Below are 16,600 nucleotides of genomic sequence, written 5' to 3'. Positions count from 1 at the left end.
CTAAATTTCTGGTTTTCTTCGCTGCTTTTTGTTGTTGTTATTCTAAGCTATGACTTTGGAGCACCAAAAACGCTAAATTTCTATTCGCGTGGTCGATCTAGCTTAAAAGCTCACCCGCAAGGCGATCTATTAGATGTCGCCACTTGGTTGCATCGTCCCGCTTTTTTTTCTTGCACAATTTTGTGAAAGCTCGATCCCCAGCCGCCTCGTGAAGCAACAAAGCTCCCTTCGGGAGCAATAACTGATTCTTGTAAGTTTTACTTTTCTCTGGTAAAGAGTACTCTGTACATTTATCCTTCTTTTATGTTACGGAATTGGAAATTGGAAATGGTGCTTCAATCTTTCTTTTACTAACATATTTGTGATTGACAAAGAAAACCACGAGAACTTTTAAAATCTTTATTAAATAAACCTGACGTAACCAAAGGTGTTTAGAAAACAAATAATATCACATTCGCATCCATTCGGATCGGTACCATTACAATTATTTGATTGTTGGAGAACGAAAATAAATATTCAAATCAAAACAGAAATCGAATCTTAAAAATAATATACGAATGTAACTCGATTCGTAACACCCTGGGATTTCAATACAAAACTATTCATTTGAATGTTGTAAATTGAAATTCGTTTTGATTTTTTTTTTACTATACTTGTGATCATGGTGCAAAGAAGACACCAAAACGTCAAACAATGAATAAAATTAAATTTTTAGTTTTCACTATTTTTATCAAAACTATTCAGCTCATCCATAACCACCTTTGCAGCGTCTGGACGACCAATCACCAAAAGTGCAGTATATAACTGTTCCTTCGTAGGGTTTTCCCCCGTAACATAATCATCCAAAAACGATCTTTCGAGGATTCAAGCGTATATAACCAAGCTTATCCGCGAGGTGCATGTAATTTGAACCCAAGTAATCCGTACCTTTATCTTTGAAGATCCAATTTCCAAAGTCAGAATCACTGAATATCAATGAAATTGGAGCAGCAATTTCATTTTATTTTATTTTATTTTATTTAAGGGCTCTGACCATTGGGAATTTTTTTTTACCATGCATAATATATCAGTTTCTGCCTGATATAACCAGCAAAACTACGACATGTTATACATGTTCTGTTAGACCATTATTCAAGATTCTGAAAATTTAAACTTTATGTAGAAGAAATGTCTGTCGGCTTACCCTGGAGTGACATTGTTTATCATATAGATTCGAATATGATCTCATTCAATCAGGGGTAAACTCTGAAGGGGGACTGACCATAACGGCCGACGGAACCGCGCCGATAGAGTATGAAAAGTGGACTCTGTTAAATATGATTTTTTGATAAAATTATGACCCTGTAGAACGAAAAATCTTTCCCAATTTGTAGTAATGTAAACTTGACATGTTTTATGTGTAACTCTTTCTAAAATCCATGAATCTAAACTTGGTCCTCGTTTGATGCCATGTTGAATCTTTTTCGCACGCTTTACTGAACTTTTTTTGAAGTTGCTGTAACTTTGTTTGTCTTTGAAATTTCTCTTGTGAACCTTTCTTTCTGCCAAAGATCTGGTAACCCTATATCATGCATCAACTTGACTCACCACGTGAGACATGTAAGACAATATTATATCATAAAACTCTTCAGTGTCCAAATACTCAAGTTTTAATATTATATCACTATCATAAGAAAGCGTAGAACTTCTTTATTCCACAGTTTTTTTTCTTTGTGTTTTTTCAACATCTTCCGTCAAGACGCTTGTGTCGTATTTTCTTAGTTGCAAAGGTACTAGAACACCCCAAATGTTCAAAGAAATGATTTATGATTTTAAAGGGTGTAAAGTTTGGAGGTTTTGACCCACTACATTTGGGTTAAAACATAGTATTTATGTTGCCTTAGCTTCTTTCTTCTTTCTTAATTTTTTTCACAAAGGGAGGGGTGAGAAGCACTTCACATTTTTTGGGGGGACCTGTGTAAACGTTGTCAATTTAACAAACAATGGATTAGCTTCAAAGTAAATTTCAATTTTCAACTGTGATTGTTTTTCATTATTGCGCCTCTTTTGATCGGTGTTTGTTCCGTCTACAGCTTCCTTCATTACATCTTTTGGTTTATTTTCAATATTGAAATATGATTCACTTGTATTTTCATTTTCTATTACTCCTTACCATCTGAGGGTTTTGTTTCGGTAGATCTTTGGCTGCATTCTTGTATGTCTTTTAACATTACATTCGGCTAAAGTAATAAAATCCAATAGTAATAGCGACCGTCTTTCAGCGAAATTGTGGGGTTTGAGCGTCGTTTTGAATCATGCGATCCATAAATCTCACTGCTACTTTCTTATTACGTTGATACCGTTCTTGGCATATTGAACATCGAAATTCTGCATCTTTTTCATCCAATGGTCGTCATCTTTCTTTTACTAACATATTTGTGATTGACAAAGAAAACCACGAGAACTTTTAAAATCTTTATTAAATAAACCTGACGTAACCAAAGGTGTTTAGAAAACAAATAATATCACATTCGCATCCATTCGGATCGGTACCATTACAATTATTTGATTGTTGGAGAACGAAAATAAATATTCAAATCAAAACAGAAATCGAATCTTAAAAATAATATACGAATGTGACTCGATTCGTAACACCCTGGGATTTCAATACAAAACTATTCAGCTCACCCATAACCACCTTTGCAGCGTCTGGACTACGAATTACCAAAAGTGCAGTATACAACTGTTCCTTCGTAGGGTTTTCTTCCGTAACATAGTCATCCAAAAACGCCTCTACAGGATCTTTCGAGGATTCAAGTTTCTTTATGAAAGCGTATTTATAACCAAGCTTATCCGTGAGGTGCATGCAATTTGAACCCAAGTAATCCGTATCTTTATCTTTGAAGATCCAATTTCCAAAGTCAGAATCACTGAGTATCAATGAAATTGGACCAGCAATTTCATTTTATTTTATTTTATTTAAGGGCTCTGACCATTGGGAATTTTTATATTTACCATGCATGATATATCAGTTTCCGCCTGATATAACCAGCAAAACTACGACATGTTATACATGTTCTGTTAGACCATTATTCAAGATTCTGAAAATTTAAACTTTATGAAGAAGAAATGTCTGTCGGCTTACCCTGGAGTGACATTGTTTATCATATAGATTCGAATATGATCTCATTCAATCAGGGGTAAACTCTGAAGGGGGACTGACCATAACGGCCGACGGAACCGCGCCGATGGAGTATGAAAAGTGGACTCTGTTAAATATGATTTTTTTATCAAATTATGACGCTGTAGAACGAAAAATCTTGCCCAATTTCACCCTCAAAGGTGACAATGGTCGAACGTGCGCAACGTACGGGGCTCAACTTTAGTATTTTTTAAATGATTTGTAGGCCCGGTTATAACATTGATATTCCAAGTTGAGTCGAAATTTTCAGCCAAATCTGAACGACTCTTGACATCTCCAGACTGCCCTGAAGTTGAAGCTCTCTGTTTAAGTCTTAGTATTAAGTATAAGTTTAAGTCTCTGCGAAATACCTGGGGAGGAAAGTTAAAATTTTAAGAAAGTGAAAAGAACATCTCTAGATATTCACTCAAGGATGTAAGTATGCAAGTACTTCAGTTTAAAGAATTATTTTACAAGATTTTTCAAGTCTGACTGAAGATTGTTGTTGTCTTCATTTTCTGTTGATGATAAAATCTAAAGGAAAATTTCTTTGTCAATGTATTTTAACTTTATTAGAATAAAATAGAACTTTCCATAAAAATTTGCCACAGAAATAACCTACTTTCCAAAAAAACTACTTCCCTTTAAAAATTACCCTACTTCCCTTAAAAAAATTACCCTACTTTTCTTTAAAAATTCTCCTACTTTTCTTTAATCAATTACTCTACTTTCCATAGAAATTTGCCACAGAAATACCCTGCTTTCCAAAAACACTACTTTCCTTTAAAAATTACCCTACTTTTCTTTAAAAATTTACCCTATTTTCCATAAAAATTTTCCACAAAATAACCTACTTTCCAAAAACACTACTTTTCTTGAAAAATTACCCTACTTACAAAAATGTTGCTACTTTCCGTATAAAATTACACTATTTTCCTTGAAAATAACACCCCTTTCCTCAAAAATTTACACGACTTTTCTTTGACAAAAATACACATCTTTTCTTTGAAAAGAATCGCACTATATTCGTTTTCATAAAATGCAAACCTTTCCTTTTGATCAATATCAGCCACTTTCCTTTGATTATGCATGTGGGATCTGTCAAGATCGAATAAATATATACTTCTTTACAACAATAACCGATATTAAAATAATTTTTCCTCTTAGGCACTTCTTTTTAGTTCATATCAAATTCACTACTTTATCTTTTTTATAGAAGACGATATATTACTGACTTAACAAACGGATTGAAGTCCCCCCCCTCCGGACAAAAACCTCCCGACCCCGGTGGTAAAAATTGGGTGCCCAGGCTGTCTCAAAATTTTTGCTGAGCTGTCGTAGAGGAAACTGTAAGGGCCTCGAAAAATCCGTTCATTATACTCGACTTAGGTTTTCGTTTTGATAAGTGCCTGAAAGGAGCTAGTCTTTATTTACATAGAAACCTTCTACTGAAAATAATACTCAATGCACCTTCGTATTGTTATCTCTTGCTGCACCCTCACAGCACCATTCATAAATTCTTGCTGCACCCTCACAGCCTAAAATACAATAAATTCCTGCTGCACCCTCACAACGTAAAAATACATAAATTCTTGCTACACCCTCACAGCATAAAATAAATAAATTTCTGCTGCACCCTAACAGTGTAAAAATACATAAATTCCTGCTGCAGCCTCACAGCGTAAAATATATAACTCTGGCTGCACCCTCACAGCATAAAAAAATATAAAAAATACTTGCTGCCCCTCACAGCGGAGAAATAGAAAAACACTTACTCACATCGTAAATACATATATTCCTAATGTACCCTCACAGCGTAAGAGAAGCCTTGAAGCAAACTCAGTATAAATTATCCTTACTTCTATTCGTTCAAAAACTAGCCGGTACCCGGCGTCGCACCCGCCGAGTAGGTGTTGCTTACGCACGATAAAGCCCTTTGGATGGTGGAGAGGGTAATAAAATTTGATTTATGTCAAAAAACGAAAAAACGCATACTTAAAACTGTTCAAAACTCAAAAAATCGTTTTTCATGCTTTGTGACGTGAATTCGGCCCTGAATGACGTCATCTGAAGGGTAATAAATTTTTTACCTAACTAAAATTCTTCTTTTATTTATCCAAAATATTCTCTTGGTGATTTCCGATTTCTGATCCGATGAGGTCATCTATTGCTTAAATCCTTCTCAAACACGGGATATTGTAATTTTCAGGTTTTGGTGACGTCATCGGACCCAAAACGCCTCAGTTCGAATATATCTACTTTTGAAAGTCTCTTTCTAGTCATAAGCCCGATGATTTAGAGAAGCTTATCTAGCCACATAGACCCTTTTTCACGTGTTTGACATCTGCGTAGACTATTCTCTTTGATTGCATCACAAGATGCGAATAACAGTTCTCATCAAATAAAGCACTACATCTTCTTGTAATGAAAAAGTGTACATACGTATGTTTCTATAGAAATACTCAGCTTGCTGTGTCGTAAGACCACATCGCAACATTGAGAGGAATTTGTACGTCAACGGCTCCAGCACATCCATTTGATATGTAAAATGTATTTTGATAAAATGGTCTTTTACTGTTTCATTCATACGGCTGATCACATTCTGAGGCAAAGAATCTGAATGAAAGAAAACAAAAGAAAAATTGATTTCCAAATCTTAGATCTGCTGTAATTTGATAATTTAAAAACAGCTATTTAGTAAAGTAAATGAAAGTAAACAAAAGACCTTTAAGTACTGGTACAAAAAGACATGTAGCCAAAATACCATAGAAATCAATTTTGAAACCCAAGAACTTTGTTTGAAATTAATGACATAATAAAGCAATAAAGAAACGTACAATTTACGTGAAAGCCAAGATCTTTTTTGGTTATTGCTTTACCGTCAATCTCGTATGTTTGTGTTGATTTGCGATGGAAAAGATTATGTCGCCATGAGAATGTTTTGTTCTCTATTATTTTGACCAACGCTCATTTTATCTGGGGCCAGTGTTGATCAAAGGTTTCAATGGTAGTTTCTTTCAATGCAGTGTCACACCTCTTCATGTCCTCCTCGGACTTTTCAGATGCTATGGAAGATTGATTTGAAATATCAACGGCTCAAAATTTAGCTTAAAATATTCTAAAAGACTAGAAATTAAGAGATCGGATTAAGTTAATGGAAAGTATGGAGACTGCTCAGACTAAGATTGTGCATACAAAGGGGTTTTAATAACGCTAATGAAAATTTGTTGACAGAATCAATTTTAAAGTAACATCACTTACCCTCGAACTGATCAGAAAGGCCTCGTGACGGTACATCATTTTTTTCATGTTCTTCAGTCGAAGGAAGTCGAGTGGAAGGGGATGGTAACGTCGTGTCCTCTGCAAGTAAAAGAAAATTTTTATTTAAAAAGCTCTGAGTACTCATCAAGTCAACACAGTGACGGATGTTAATCTAGTGGATCGGAACTTTTCGAACTAATACCCACTACCTTCCTTCCTATTCTTAACCGTTATTGGTTTAAATGGGAGAATTGACACAAAACATGACCACTTTAGGTTGATTAAACATTCGATCCTAAAGTACACGTTTTTTTTTTTAAGAAACACACTTTTAAGAAACATGAGGCTCAGAATGCCTAAAAACTAAGAAACATCTAAGAAACATGCTGAGGCTGAAAATGAAAAAATGACATTTTTAATTCGTTTTTTTAAGAATAACCTTCCAATCAAAACATCAAAAATAGGCTGATTATGTCAAAAAGTTTAGAAACATGTAAGAAACATTTAAGGCTCAAAAGGCTGATTTCTTAAGAAACATTGAGGCTGCTTGGTAAAACTAGTTTCTTAAAAAAAAACAAAAACGTGTAATCATTGGGGCGATTTCGATGCCTTGACTACTTTAGGTTTGTCATGCATCGTTGTATGATACTTCGAGGGCTATGTATTTCTTTGCCATGCAAACAGAGTGGACGCAACCCCTTTTATATTGATCTGATATATTTCTCAATTCTTTTTTCGATATCTGAATATTCTTGGTAAGATACTTGATGCGATCTTTTACTCAGTGATCGTGTTAACTTGGCTCGTTTAGAGCCGACATCAACTTGGTTTTTGAAAGTCTTAAATAGTTTGTCTTTCTTCAAACTGTTCTTTGTGTCTTCATTGTCCGATATTTGTCTTTGATTGATGCATTTGTCTTTGATTGATGCATCGTTTGGAAGAACAAGGATTATTTTAATATCTTTGCCCAATAACCTGAGCCATATTTCTTTCATTTAATATTTTAACTCTGAGAATTTCCAAACAGGATGTTGCTCTTGGTATTTTCCGTATATTTTCCAATTAGATATCATGATCTATAATAAGATTACGAATTTGGTGCTGTCGCGCTAGATCATCTGACTGCACATGCATCGAGCCTTCTAGTTCTACTCTGTTCCGTTATTTTGCTCTTCCTTTGAGTCTAAACTTTCCTGACTTTTCTTCTCGTCTATTGGTTTTCGAAATGTCGTTTGAGCAGCACAAAAAAAAACGATTCCTATCAGGGGTTCTCTTAGACCAGCTTTTACAATGTCTTTATAGTACTGTGTGTAGTTTCAGATTCAAAACATAACGCTCGTGATGACAATCAGCATCAAGAAGAACCTTTACATTTCTCATTTTGAATAACTTTGTCTTCATAGACTCGATCGAGGATTAAATTTACAGTTTTAACTAACGGTACATTAGTGAAGAGTGATACCACGTCCAGTGAAATAAATGTGTATTCGTCGTTATCAAGAAGCTCCTTTGCTCCACTTGTGTCATTCTTGTTCATGCTTTGAATTTTGTAGTTTTACAAGATGCATATTTATGGAGTTACTTTTTTGCTTTTTATTCAAATGGAATCTTCATTAAATGTCAAGCTCTAATAGCATCATCGTGATCAATGTGCAAAACTTTCATTCTTTGTAATATTGGCCAACTTTTTTCATAGAATATTTTGAAATTAAAATCACAAGTGTGAAGCTCAGGGATTGGTCGGTGAGCGTGATTTATAAGGAAATGAAATGGCAGTTCCTTAAACCTCATACAATTCCAAATCCTTGGTGATAATAACATTTGGTTGGGCTTTCTGTATTCCATTGTGAAAAGTAAAGTATTCAATTTCTTTTTAATCAGATCCTCTGATTTGGTCTTGATTTGGATTATTTCTTAGTTTTGCGCTGGCATGATGTTATCGCATGCTATGTTATCGCATGCTTTAATGTCTTTTTGGAGCTTGTGGACTTCTTTGATTTTACATTCTGTATGTTTTTGACTTGAGTCAAACCTTTTTAGCATGTCTGGTGATATTTTTACACAGTTTCGACATTGAAATCACCTTGCTATGTAGGCGAGGTTAAGTTGAATTTGATAAATTGTTAGCTCAGAGCAAGCAAAGTCGATGGCATGTCCTACATTCTAGCGTGTCTTTTTCTGAAGATTCTGGGCTTGTAACGCAATTTTCATGCTGCATGTTCCATTATTCAGTGTTGATTTGTCCTTTTTTTGCTTTGATTTTGTCGCCATTTTCATTTTCTTTTCATGAGCATGACCGTTCAGATTGTCGTCAAATCAAATCTATTAGTTCGAATCACCCATTCCAACCTAAAAGTCATTCCTTAAAAGGGCGTTACTTGTTGGTAGAATTAGATAACACTTAATTAACACTTAAGTTCTGTAAGGATTGAAATATCATAATAATCGGATTTTCTCTGCTTTTATTCGTATATCTATTTTTATTTATTAGAGCAGTACGAAAGATCTCATTATGACTCATAGTTCTATATTAAATTAAAATTATTTGTTTTACCATAATTTATTGCTGATGATAACACATACAATAAGATGTCAAAATATTCTTTATAAGATCGAGATAATTTCCTTGAATTTTGAATCTTAAAATACGGAAATGCTTTTATTCGGTTTTTGCTTTGTTTTATTTTATATCGAATTTTATGGCAAAGATGGTTCTTGATTTTACCAAAGATAGGCAATTTTAATATTTCTGAACCTCAAAAATTAAGATATCCAATTACCGAATATACCGGAAAATATCCATTGGTACCTTTTGTATCTTATATAAAAAAGCTGAAAGTTTTTTTTCCTGTAAAATGCATATTTACAGTTAGTTACTTCAGTGGCTCTGTTTAAACAATTTATATATATATATATATATTGCAGAAATTTCTAGAATTTCTAACAATGAAAAATATTTAAAATTTTTGTATCTATTTAGCCCATCAAATTTGAAAAAAAATCATTGTCTTTAATTTTTATAGTTATCTCTAAGGAACCCATTTGCGACGTTTTAATAAAAGCTCATCAAAAGCTTTTTTAGTTGAGGTTATCATTTTGGTCTATGTAATTTTTATGCATTTTTATTTTATAGAAAATTAAAAAGAATATAGCAATGGATAATAAAAAATGCATAAAATGTGGTAGAAGGTGTGAAATTAGCAATATCCGAAAGTTATGTGCAAGTTGTAACCAGCAAAGGACACCAAATGTTAAGCTAAAAAAAAGAACAAAACTACAAGGTATTTTATCTTTTAAATATAAAAGAGACAATTCTTCTGCGTTGCCCAATATTTTATTCCACCTGTGTGAACACAACTCAACCCTCGTTTTCTTGCATACGTGACGTAATCAAACGGGGAAGTTACAAAAACAATGAGAAAGAGAGAAAGATTTTTCAAATAGTTTAATGTTTCTTTCGACTCGGTTGAAAACGTTGGGTACTCCATTTTAGCACCCAAATTTGGGTGTCTATTTACTTGGGTAATTAAAATCTGCAGACCCAAAAATTTAATTATAATTATGATAATATACAATATAATATACAATAAAATTTATGAAACCCAGAACAGATTGATTAGATGATCTCTTTTGTAATTTGAAAAAACATTGATAAATGTAACACATGCGTAACTATTTAAATTATATACGCCGCTACTATTTAATCTTTACCCTATTTAAATTACTATTTAATATTTTGAAATAATAAACTAACTTGACATTGCTACATAGTGTTTCATGCTATGTAATCGTCAGGCGATTCGGTTGCGGCTTTATTTTGCAACCTCAAAAACATAATATGCTATGACACATTATTACACATTACATTTTGTGCTATCTTATCTCACATTATAAAAAATGGAACATGCCAAAAATTTTCCTAGCTTGTTCTTAAGATGAGATGTACCAAAAAAGATATTCAAATTTGGGTGCCAAATTGGGAACCCAAAGTGTTCAAACGATCCGTTTCTTTCCGATAGAAGATTTGCATGAGATATTTTCTGTTATTTACGACAATAATTAAATCTTTCAATGCTCATTTTTTCAGAATATACAGAAGACAGCAGTGACGATGATTATATCCCTCCTTCTGCCTCTTCTGAGAATGGTAAATGAGTAGTTTTGGTCATTCTGAAAGGAAATTCTACATCTAAAATTAGTCATTGATGTAACATCTGTAACTTTTGTAAGTTTGATGCTTGTAATAATAATTTAAAACTTTAATTTTATTTTTTTCAGAGTCTTCAGACAACAGTAGTGACGATGATCGCATGCCTTCTCCCTCTTCTGCAAGTGGTATATAAATACTTTCAATTTGAAATAATACACTTAAGCGAATTCCCTTGATTAATTTTACTTAAGTTTGTTTTCGCCTTGTCCTGATTGTTATTTTCTGACGTGTAATTTATTTCGTCATGGGGAAAACGGGACGTTTTGCATGACGTTTCTTTATTTTTTTCGTTGAAGTTAGCTTTAAAATATTTAGTTTGCAACAATTTTATGATATTTCTTGTCAAATATCAATGTATAATTTCTTATTTTTAAACACTTTAGCTAAAAGGGCTAAATTTACAAAGAAACCATGGACAGACGATCAAGTAAAGAAGAAAACAAGTGAAAAGAAACTATTTAATAAAAAAGGTATACTACTTGAGCTCATTAGTCTGGAGACAAAATGGCATTTTTCTCTATGGTCAATTTCCAAGCCAAAAAATTGTAAAAATGCTAAGAGCAGTGACGATGAGTGCATCTCTTCTTTTCCCGCTTCTAGAACTGGTAAATGAGAAGTTTTGTGAAAAAAAAAACAGTGAGGACAGCAGTGATGATGATCGTTTCCCTTCTACTTCTTCAGGGAATGGTAAATAAGGACTAATGTCAATTTGACATTTTACATTTAATCGTATTCCTTTGATTTATTTCACTTAAGTTTATTCTTGCGTAAAACATGATCGTCATTTTCTGGTTTGTACTTTATTTTTTCAGGGGAAAACGATACGTTGTGGATGATTTTTTGACGTTTTTAACCTAAATTCTTTCGGCTTTTGAATTCACATTATTCTTAAAACACCCCGATAAAGCTTTTCGAGAGCTTCCCGATGGTATACTAATAAAGTTTACTAAAATTTGGTCTCTCTTTCTTCACTTTCTTTAGGTTAGGCTCCTTGACTGTAGTACTTAAAAATTGGCGCACTGACTTCACAAAATTTGTCTTTAATTTTAACATTCCTAATTTCAATCTACATATATGATAGAGTATTTTTTTAAAGAAGCCAGAATTTCTCCAGAAAGCAAAGATTTTTTTGTTAACAAGCCTACTTTGAAGGTTAGCTCTAAAATGTTTAGTTTGCAAAATTGTATGATATTTTGTCAAATCTCAATGTATGATTTCTACTTTTATTTGCTCAAGCTAACAGGACTAAAGTTACAACGAAGAAGAAGAAAAGAAAGAAGAAAACAAGTGAAAAGAAACTATATAATAATAAAGGTATACTACTTGAGCTCATTAATCTGGAGACAAAATGACATTTTTCTCTATGGCCAATTTCCAAGCCAAAAAATTTAAAAAATGCTAAGAGCAGTGACGATGAGTACATCTCTTCTTTTCCCGCTTCTAGAACTGGTAAATGAGAAGTTTTGGTCATACTGAAAGGAAATTTTAATATTTAAAAGTGTTTCATCGGGATATGATAGCTGTATGCCATGAACCAATTTTATCACGTTTGATGTTTGTAATAATAATTTAAAACTGCCATCATAATTTTTAGAATCTTCAGAGAACAGCAGTGATGGTGATCGTATATCTTCTACTTCTTCAGGAAATGGTGAGTAAGCACTTTGAATCTATTCGAAATTTTACATTGAAACGTATTTCCTTGATTAATTTTAGTTAATTTTTTTTCGCCTAAACCTGTTTGTTATCTCTCTTCTGGCCTGTTATTTCGTCAGGGGGGAATCAAGTTGTATTGAATGACGTTTCTTGTTTTTTTGCGTCAAAAAGTGCTAGAATTGACATTCAGTAATATTGGACCAGCAATTCTTTATTTATTTTGGACAATATATTTCGAATAATTTAATATTCATCTTCCGGTCTAAAAATATACAGTGTAAAAAAACAGTAAAAACCATTTGATTAGCAACAATATTTTCATCACATCTACATACAACAACGATACTCTAGAAATGAGACATCACTAAAAAACAAATCACATAAAAATTGAATTTGTCAGAGGCATCACTAGGAAATTAAATTTTAATTGTTAATGTTCTGCTTTTATATTCGTCTTTTGTATTGAGACGTGGTTTTAATTTGTCTATCCACAAAGCTTCAAGAGACATTAGACATTGTTCTGACTTTATTGTTCTATCAATTATCGACACATTATCCATTGACAGTTCTGAATTGCAACTTTGAAAATGACTGCCCACGGGAATTTTCTCGTTTTGGTGCTCTTTAATTCTGGTAAGTAATAAGATGCCGGGCAGTCTGCCCAACATAGTTCAATTGGCATCGAGGACACTCAACTTTGTAGACTACCATACTTTTGAGCTCTTTTTCAACCTGTTGTTTCACAGATGGAAGAACATGTTTCGTCTTTTTCAGTTTTTTAACAAGTTTATATGGTGCATTCATACTCTCAAGGATTTCTCAAACTTACCTGTCGCATTTCCACAATACTGGACAAAGAAGAGTGTTGGTTTTATTCCTTCTTTTTCGGTCTTTTTTTTTCAGATTTCGTTTCTAGAATCTTTGAGATAGTACTTTTGATGATTTCATCATAGAACACAGCCGGGTATTGATTGCGTTATAGAATCGCGTTTGCTTTTATAAGACTTATGGATGTTTTCCCACGAATTACAAATGTTAAATATACGATGAACGAGATTAGAAACAACGTTTTTCTTGTATCTAGTAAAATAGACATTTTTTGACGGTTTTTATCTAAATATCCTCAGGTAGAAGAATCGATCATGTCCACAAACCACCTCTATATAGACATTTCAGAAACTTTTTGATGGTTTATCTTAAGTTAGATCATTCTTTCGGGACTTGTTTTGGGTTAGGATCCTTTGCTTGAAAGCCGGAAAATAGGCTCAGCGACTTCACAAATTGGTCCAAAATTTTTCACTTCTTCTAATTTAAATCTACATAGTATTTTTGATAAAACAAAATTAAAATTTTTTCTTAGCAAGCGTAGTTTTATTCAAGCTCACCTCGAAAATGTCTAACTAGTTTAGAAAAGTTGTATAATTTTTTTGTCAAATGTCGATGCATGAATTCTTCTTTTAAACATTCAAGGTAAGAGGCGAAAAGTTACGAATGAACCACGTCGAGATGATCAAAATAAGAAAAGAAGAAGGGGACAAAAACCATACAATAGAGAAGGTATGCTACTGGAGGTTATTGTATTGAGGATAAGATGTTATTTTTTAAAATTTCTAATGGAAAATAATAAAAATAAATATATTTTTTCAATTTAAATTGTAAAACGCTAAGAACAGTGACGATGATTAGTTTCTCTTTTTTTTTAAACTCTGATGGATAGTTTTGGGCATTCTAAAAGGAAATTTTACATCGAAAAGTATGTCATTGGGATATGGCAGCTGTATGGCATGAACCAATTTTATCACGTTTGATGTTTGTAATAAAAATTTAAAACTCCCATCATATTTTTTTTAGAATCTTCAGAGGACAGCAGTGATGATGATCGTATCTCTTCTACTTCTTCAGGGAATGGTAAATAAGGCCTAATGTCAATTTGACATTTTACATTTAATCGTATTCCTTTGATTTATTTCACTTAAGTTTATTCTTGCGTAAAACCTGATCGTCATTTTCTGGTTTGTACTTTATTTCTTCAGGGGAAAACGTTACGTTGTGGATGATTTTTTGACGTTTTTAACCTAAATTCTTTCGGCTTTTGAATTCACATTATTCTTAAAACACCCCGATAAAGCTTTTCGAGAGCTTCCCGATGGTATACTAGTGAAGTTTACTAAAGTTTGGTTGAAAATTGTATGACACATTGTGAAATATCTATGTATGATTTCTTCTTTAAAACAATCAAGCTAAGAGGAGAAAGATTGAAAGAGGACCAGAAAACGCGAAGAAGGCAAACAATATAGAAGGTATACTACTTGAGCTCATTGTCTCGAGCTGAAACTGGCGTTTTGCTTTATAGATAAGTTCCAGACCAAGAAACTATAATTGAACACTTAAAAATAAGCATATTTCTTTCAATACCAAATTGTACAATATTGCTTTTTCATAATTTTTCTTTGAAAGCTGTTTGCTTTACTATTTCTTATTTTAGTTACTGAAGATATTATCAAACATTTTGGAATCAGAGATCCTTTAACTCGGAACAAAAAGCAATATAATTTTAAATGCCCATACAAAGATTGTCCCTACGACAACAGAGATTTAAAAAGGCACCTAACGACAGTACACACCTGGACTGAAGAACGATCAAAACTGGAAGTGTCTTGTCGTTTAAAAATGTTCAAATATTTAAACAAAAGAAGCAAGACAGGAGTCTACAAACCTCGTGTAAGAATTTTTTTCACGAAGATAAATGTTCTCATTGACCCTGTTTCTGAAACGGAACACGTCTTTTCCTAATTAAGAATTATTTTTTACTTCGATAAAGTAGAAATTTAGCTTTTATGTCCTAAAAACCCCCTCTTTATTCGTCAAAATAAGCTGGCAATGGCAGATGTTGCTAAGTCAGAAAAATATGTCAAACTCAAACTCAAGACCTAGCAATGGAAACCCCCTTACTCTTAAAATTGTTGTCTTCTAGCTTCTACTGTTGTTTATCCCTTTAATACAGCTATCTAATTGAAAATCTTTAACTACCATAAGTTTGTTACATCAGTTGATGCTGATAGTTTTCTTTGAGATCCTTTGCAACTTCCTTGTTATTGATGATTTTGATTTGGAGGATGAATATCATGGTGATAATTTTAAATTCGTAGACGACACTTGATTTTGGAAAACTTGGTATTTTATCTTTCATATTTGTAAAGTAACTTGCTTATAGAATATATCACTTTCAAGTTTATTTTTTGTCCGGCTGTACTGATCTTATTTTCAAGTCTATCTAGAAGTTGCTCTCATTGCTTTCTTGATCCAAATAGTTATTTCGTTTTCCCGATCGGTATCACGTTCTTTTGCACAATGTTTTGAAGAATTCGGATCTTGAAGAAAATTATCAACATCGACTGATTTAACGGACTTATTGAAGTTAGAAACAAGTTATTTGACCAATATACCGAATGTCCCGTAAACATAACGTAACATGAAATTAAATGCCGATATCCTGAGCAATCTTTTTAGAAAAATAATGAAAAATTTGAAAAAAAGTTACTCGTTTACTAAAATGTACAGTAGGTTTCTTGTTTTTGAATACCTTAAAGGAAGAAATTTTGGCGGGAACTTGATTTTGCCCAATCCGCCAAATCAAGTTTCCGTTAAAATTTATTTTTTTAACATCCGCCAAATTAAATTTCAGCCAAATTTATGTATACTTTTTCTTAACTCAAGTTTGTGCTATTTCAGGCCATAAAACAGGTTTTTGGCTCATTTAATATCCTTTTTTGGCAAAAAGATCCTTCATCAGCCAAATTAATTTTTTTTCAGTTGTCCGCCAAATTAAATTCCCGCGAAAATTTCTTCCTTTATCTGCAAGTTTTAAAAGCCTACATATGGTAGCAAAAAATACAAAAATGAGGCCGAATCATAATTTTACTTACCAAGACTAAAGTTGTTTACAATGGAAATTTTATTCGATTTTCCTAATTTCAAACTGATTGAACAAAAAAAACGTCAGTTTATATCTGAAAAAGCTTATCAACCATATAAAACAGACAAAATGGCAAAAATATAACCTGTGCAAGGAAGAGAAATAATTCTTGAATTATAAACAGGAACAACCCAATCACAACTAAACAAAGAGAAATCCAGTAAGAGAGTAAGTAAAAGTAAAAGAAATAAATGGAAAATGGAAAGATGAAGACCTAAGCCTGGGATTAGGTTTGGCCATGTGTGAGCATACCCTGCTAATCGAGTGACCCGTCATCCAACCAAGAAATAGAAAGTGCTGATGCCTACACAGTTAAGAAACAAAGGAAATAGTTAAG

The 16,600-nt window shown here is 32.9% G+C and overlaps 1 protein-coding gene across 1 annotated transcript in view; it reads left to right on the top strand.

Moving 5' to 3' along the window:
- The first annotated feature begins 9,558 nt into the window (after positions 1-9,558).
- The window catches only part of LOC136821858 (uncharacterized), a 33,583-nt gene continuing 26,541 nt past the window's right edge, over positions 9,559-16,600 (top strand). The window contains exons 1-11 of the mRNA XM_067078101.1: positions 9,559-9,702; positions 10,509-10,568; positions 10,700-10,756; positions 11,015-11,101; positions 11,232-11,318; positions 11,868-11,945; positions 12,226-12,282; positions 13,758-13,844; positions 14,139-14,195; positions 14,528-14,587; positions 14,773-15,008. Of these exons, the coding sequence (XP_066934202.1) occupies positions 9,576-9,702; positions 10,509-10,568; positions 10,700-10,756; positions 11,015-11,101; positions 11,232-11,318; positions 11,868-11,945; positions 12,226-12,282; positions 13,758-13,844; positions 14,139-14,195; positions 14,528-14,587; positions 14,773-15,008 (993 nt within the window). The 5' untranslated portion in view covers positions 9,559-9,575. The remainder of the gene's footprint in view (positions 9,703-10,508; positions 10,569-10,699; positions 10,757-11,014; positions 11,102-11,231; positions 11,319-11,867; positions 11,946-12,225; positions 12,283-13,757; positions 13,845-14,138; positions 14,196-14,527; positions 14,588-14,772; positions 15,009-16,600) is intronic.

This window comes from Clytia hemisphaerica, unplaced genomic scaffold (genome assembly GCF_902728285.1).
Source record: "Clytia hemisphaerica strain Z4C2 unplaced genomic scaffold, Clytia hemisphaerica genome assembly, whole genome shotgun sequence".
Lineage (NCBI taxonomy): Eukaryota > Metazoa > Cnidaria > Hydrozoa > Leptothecata > Clytiidae > Clytia > Clytia hemisphaerica.
The sequence above is the reverse complement of the archived record's forward strand: the minus strand, read 5'-3'. Positions and strand labels throughout refer to the sequence as shown.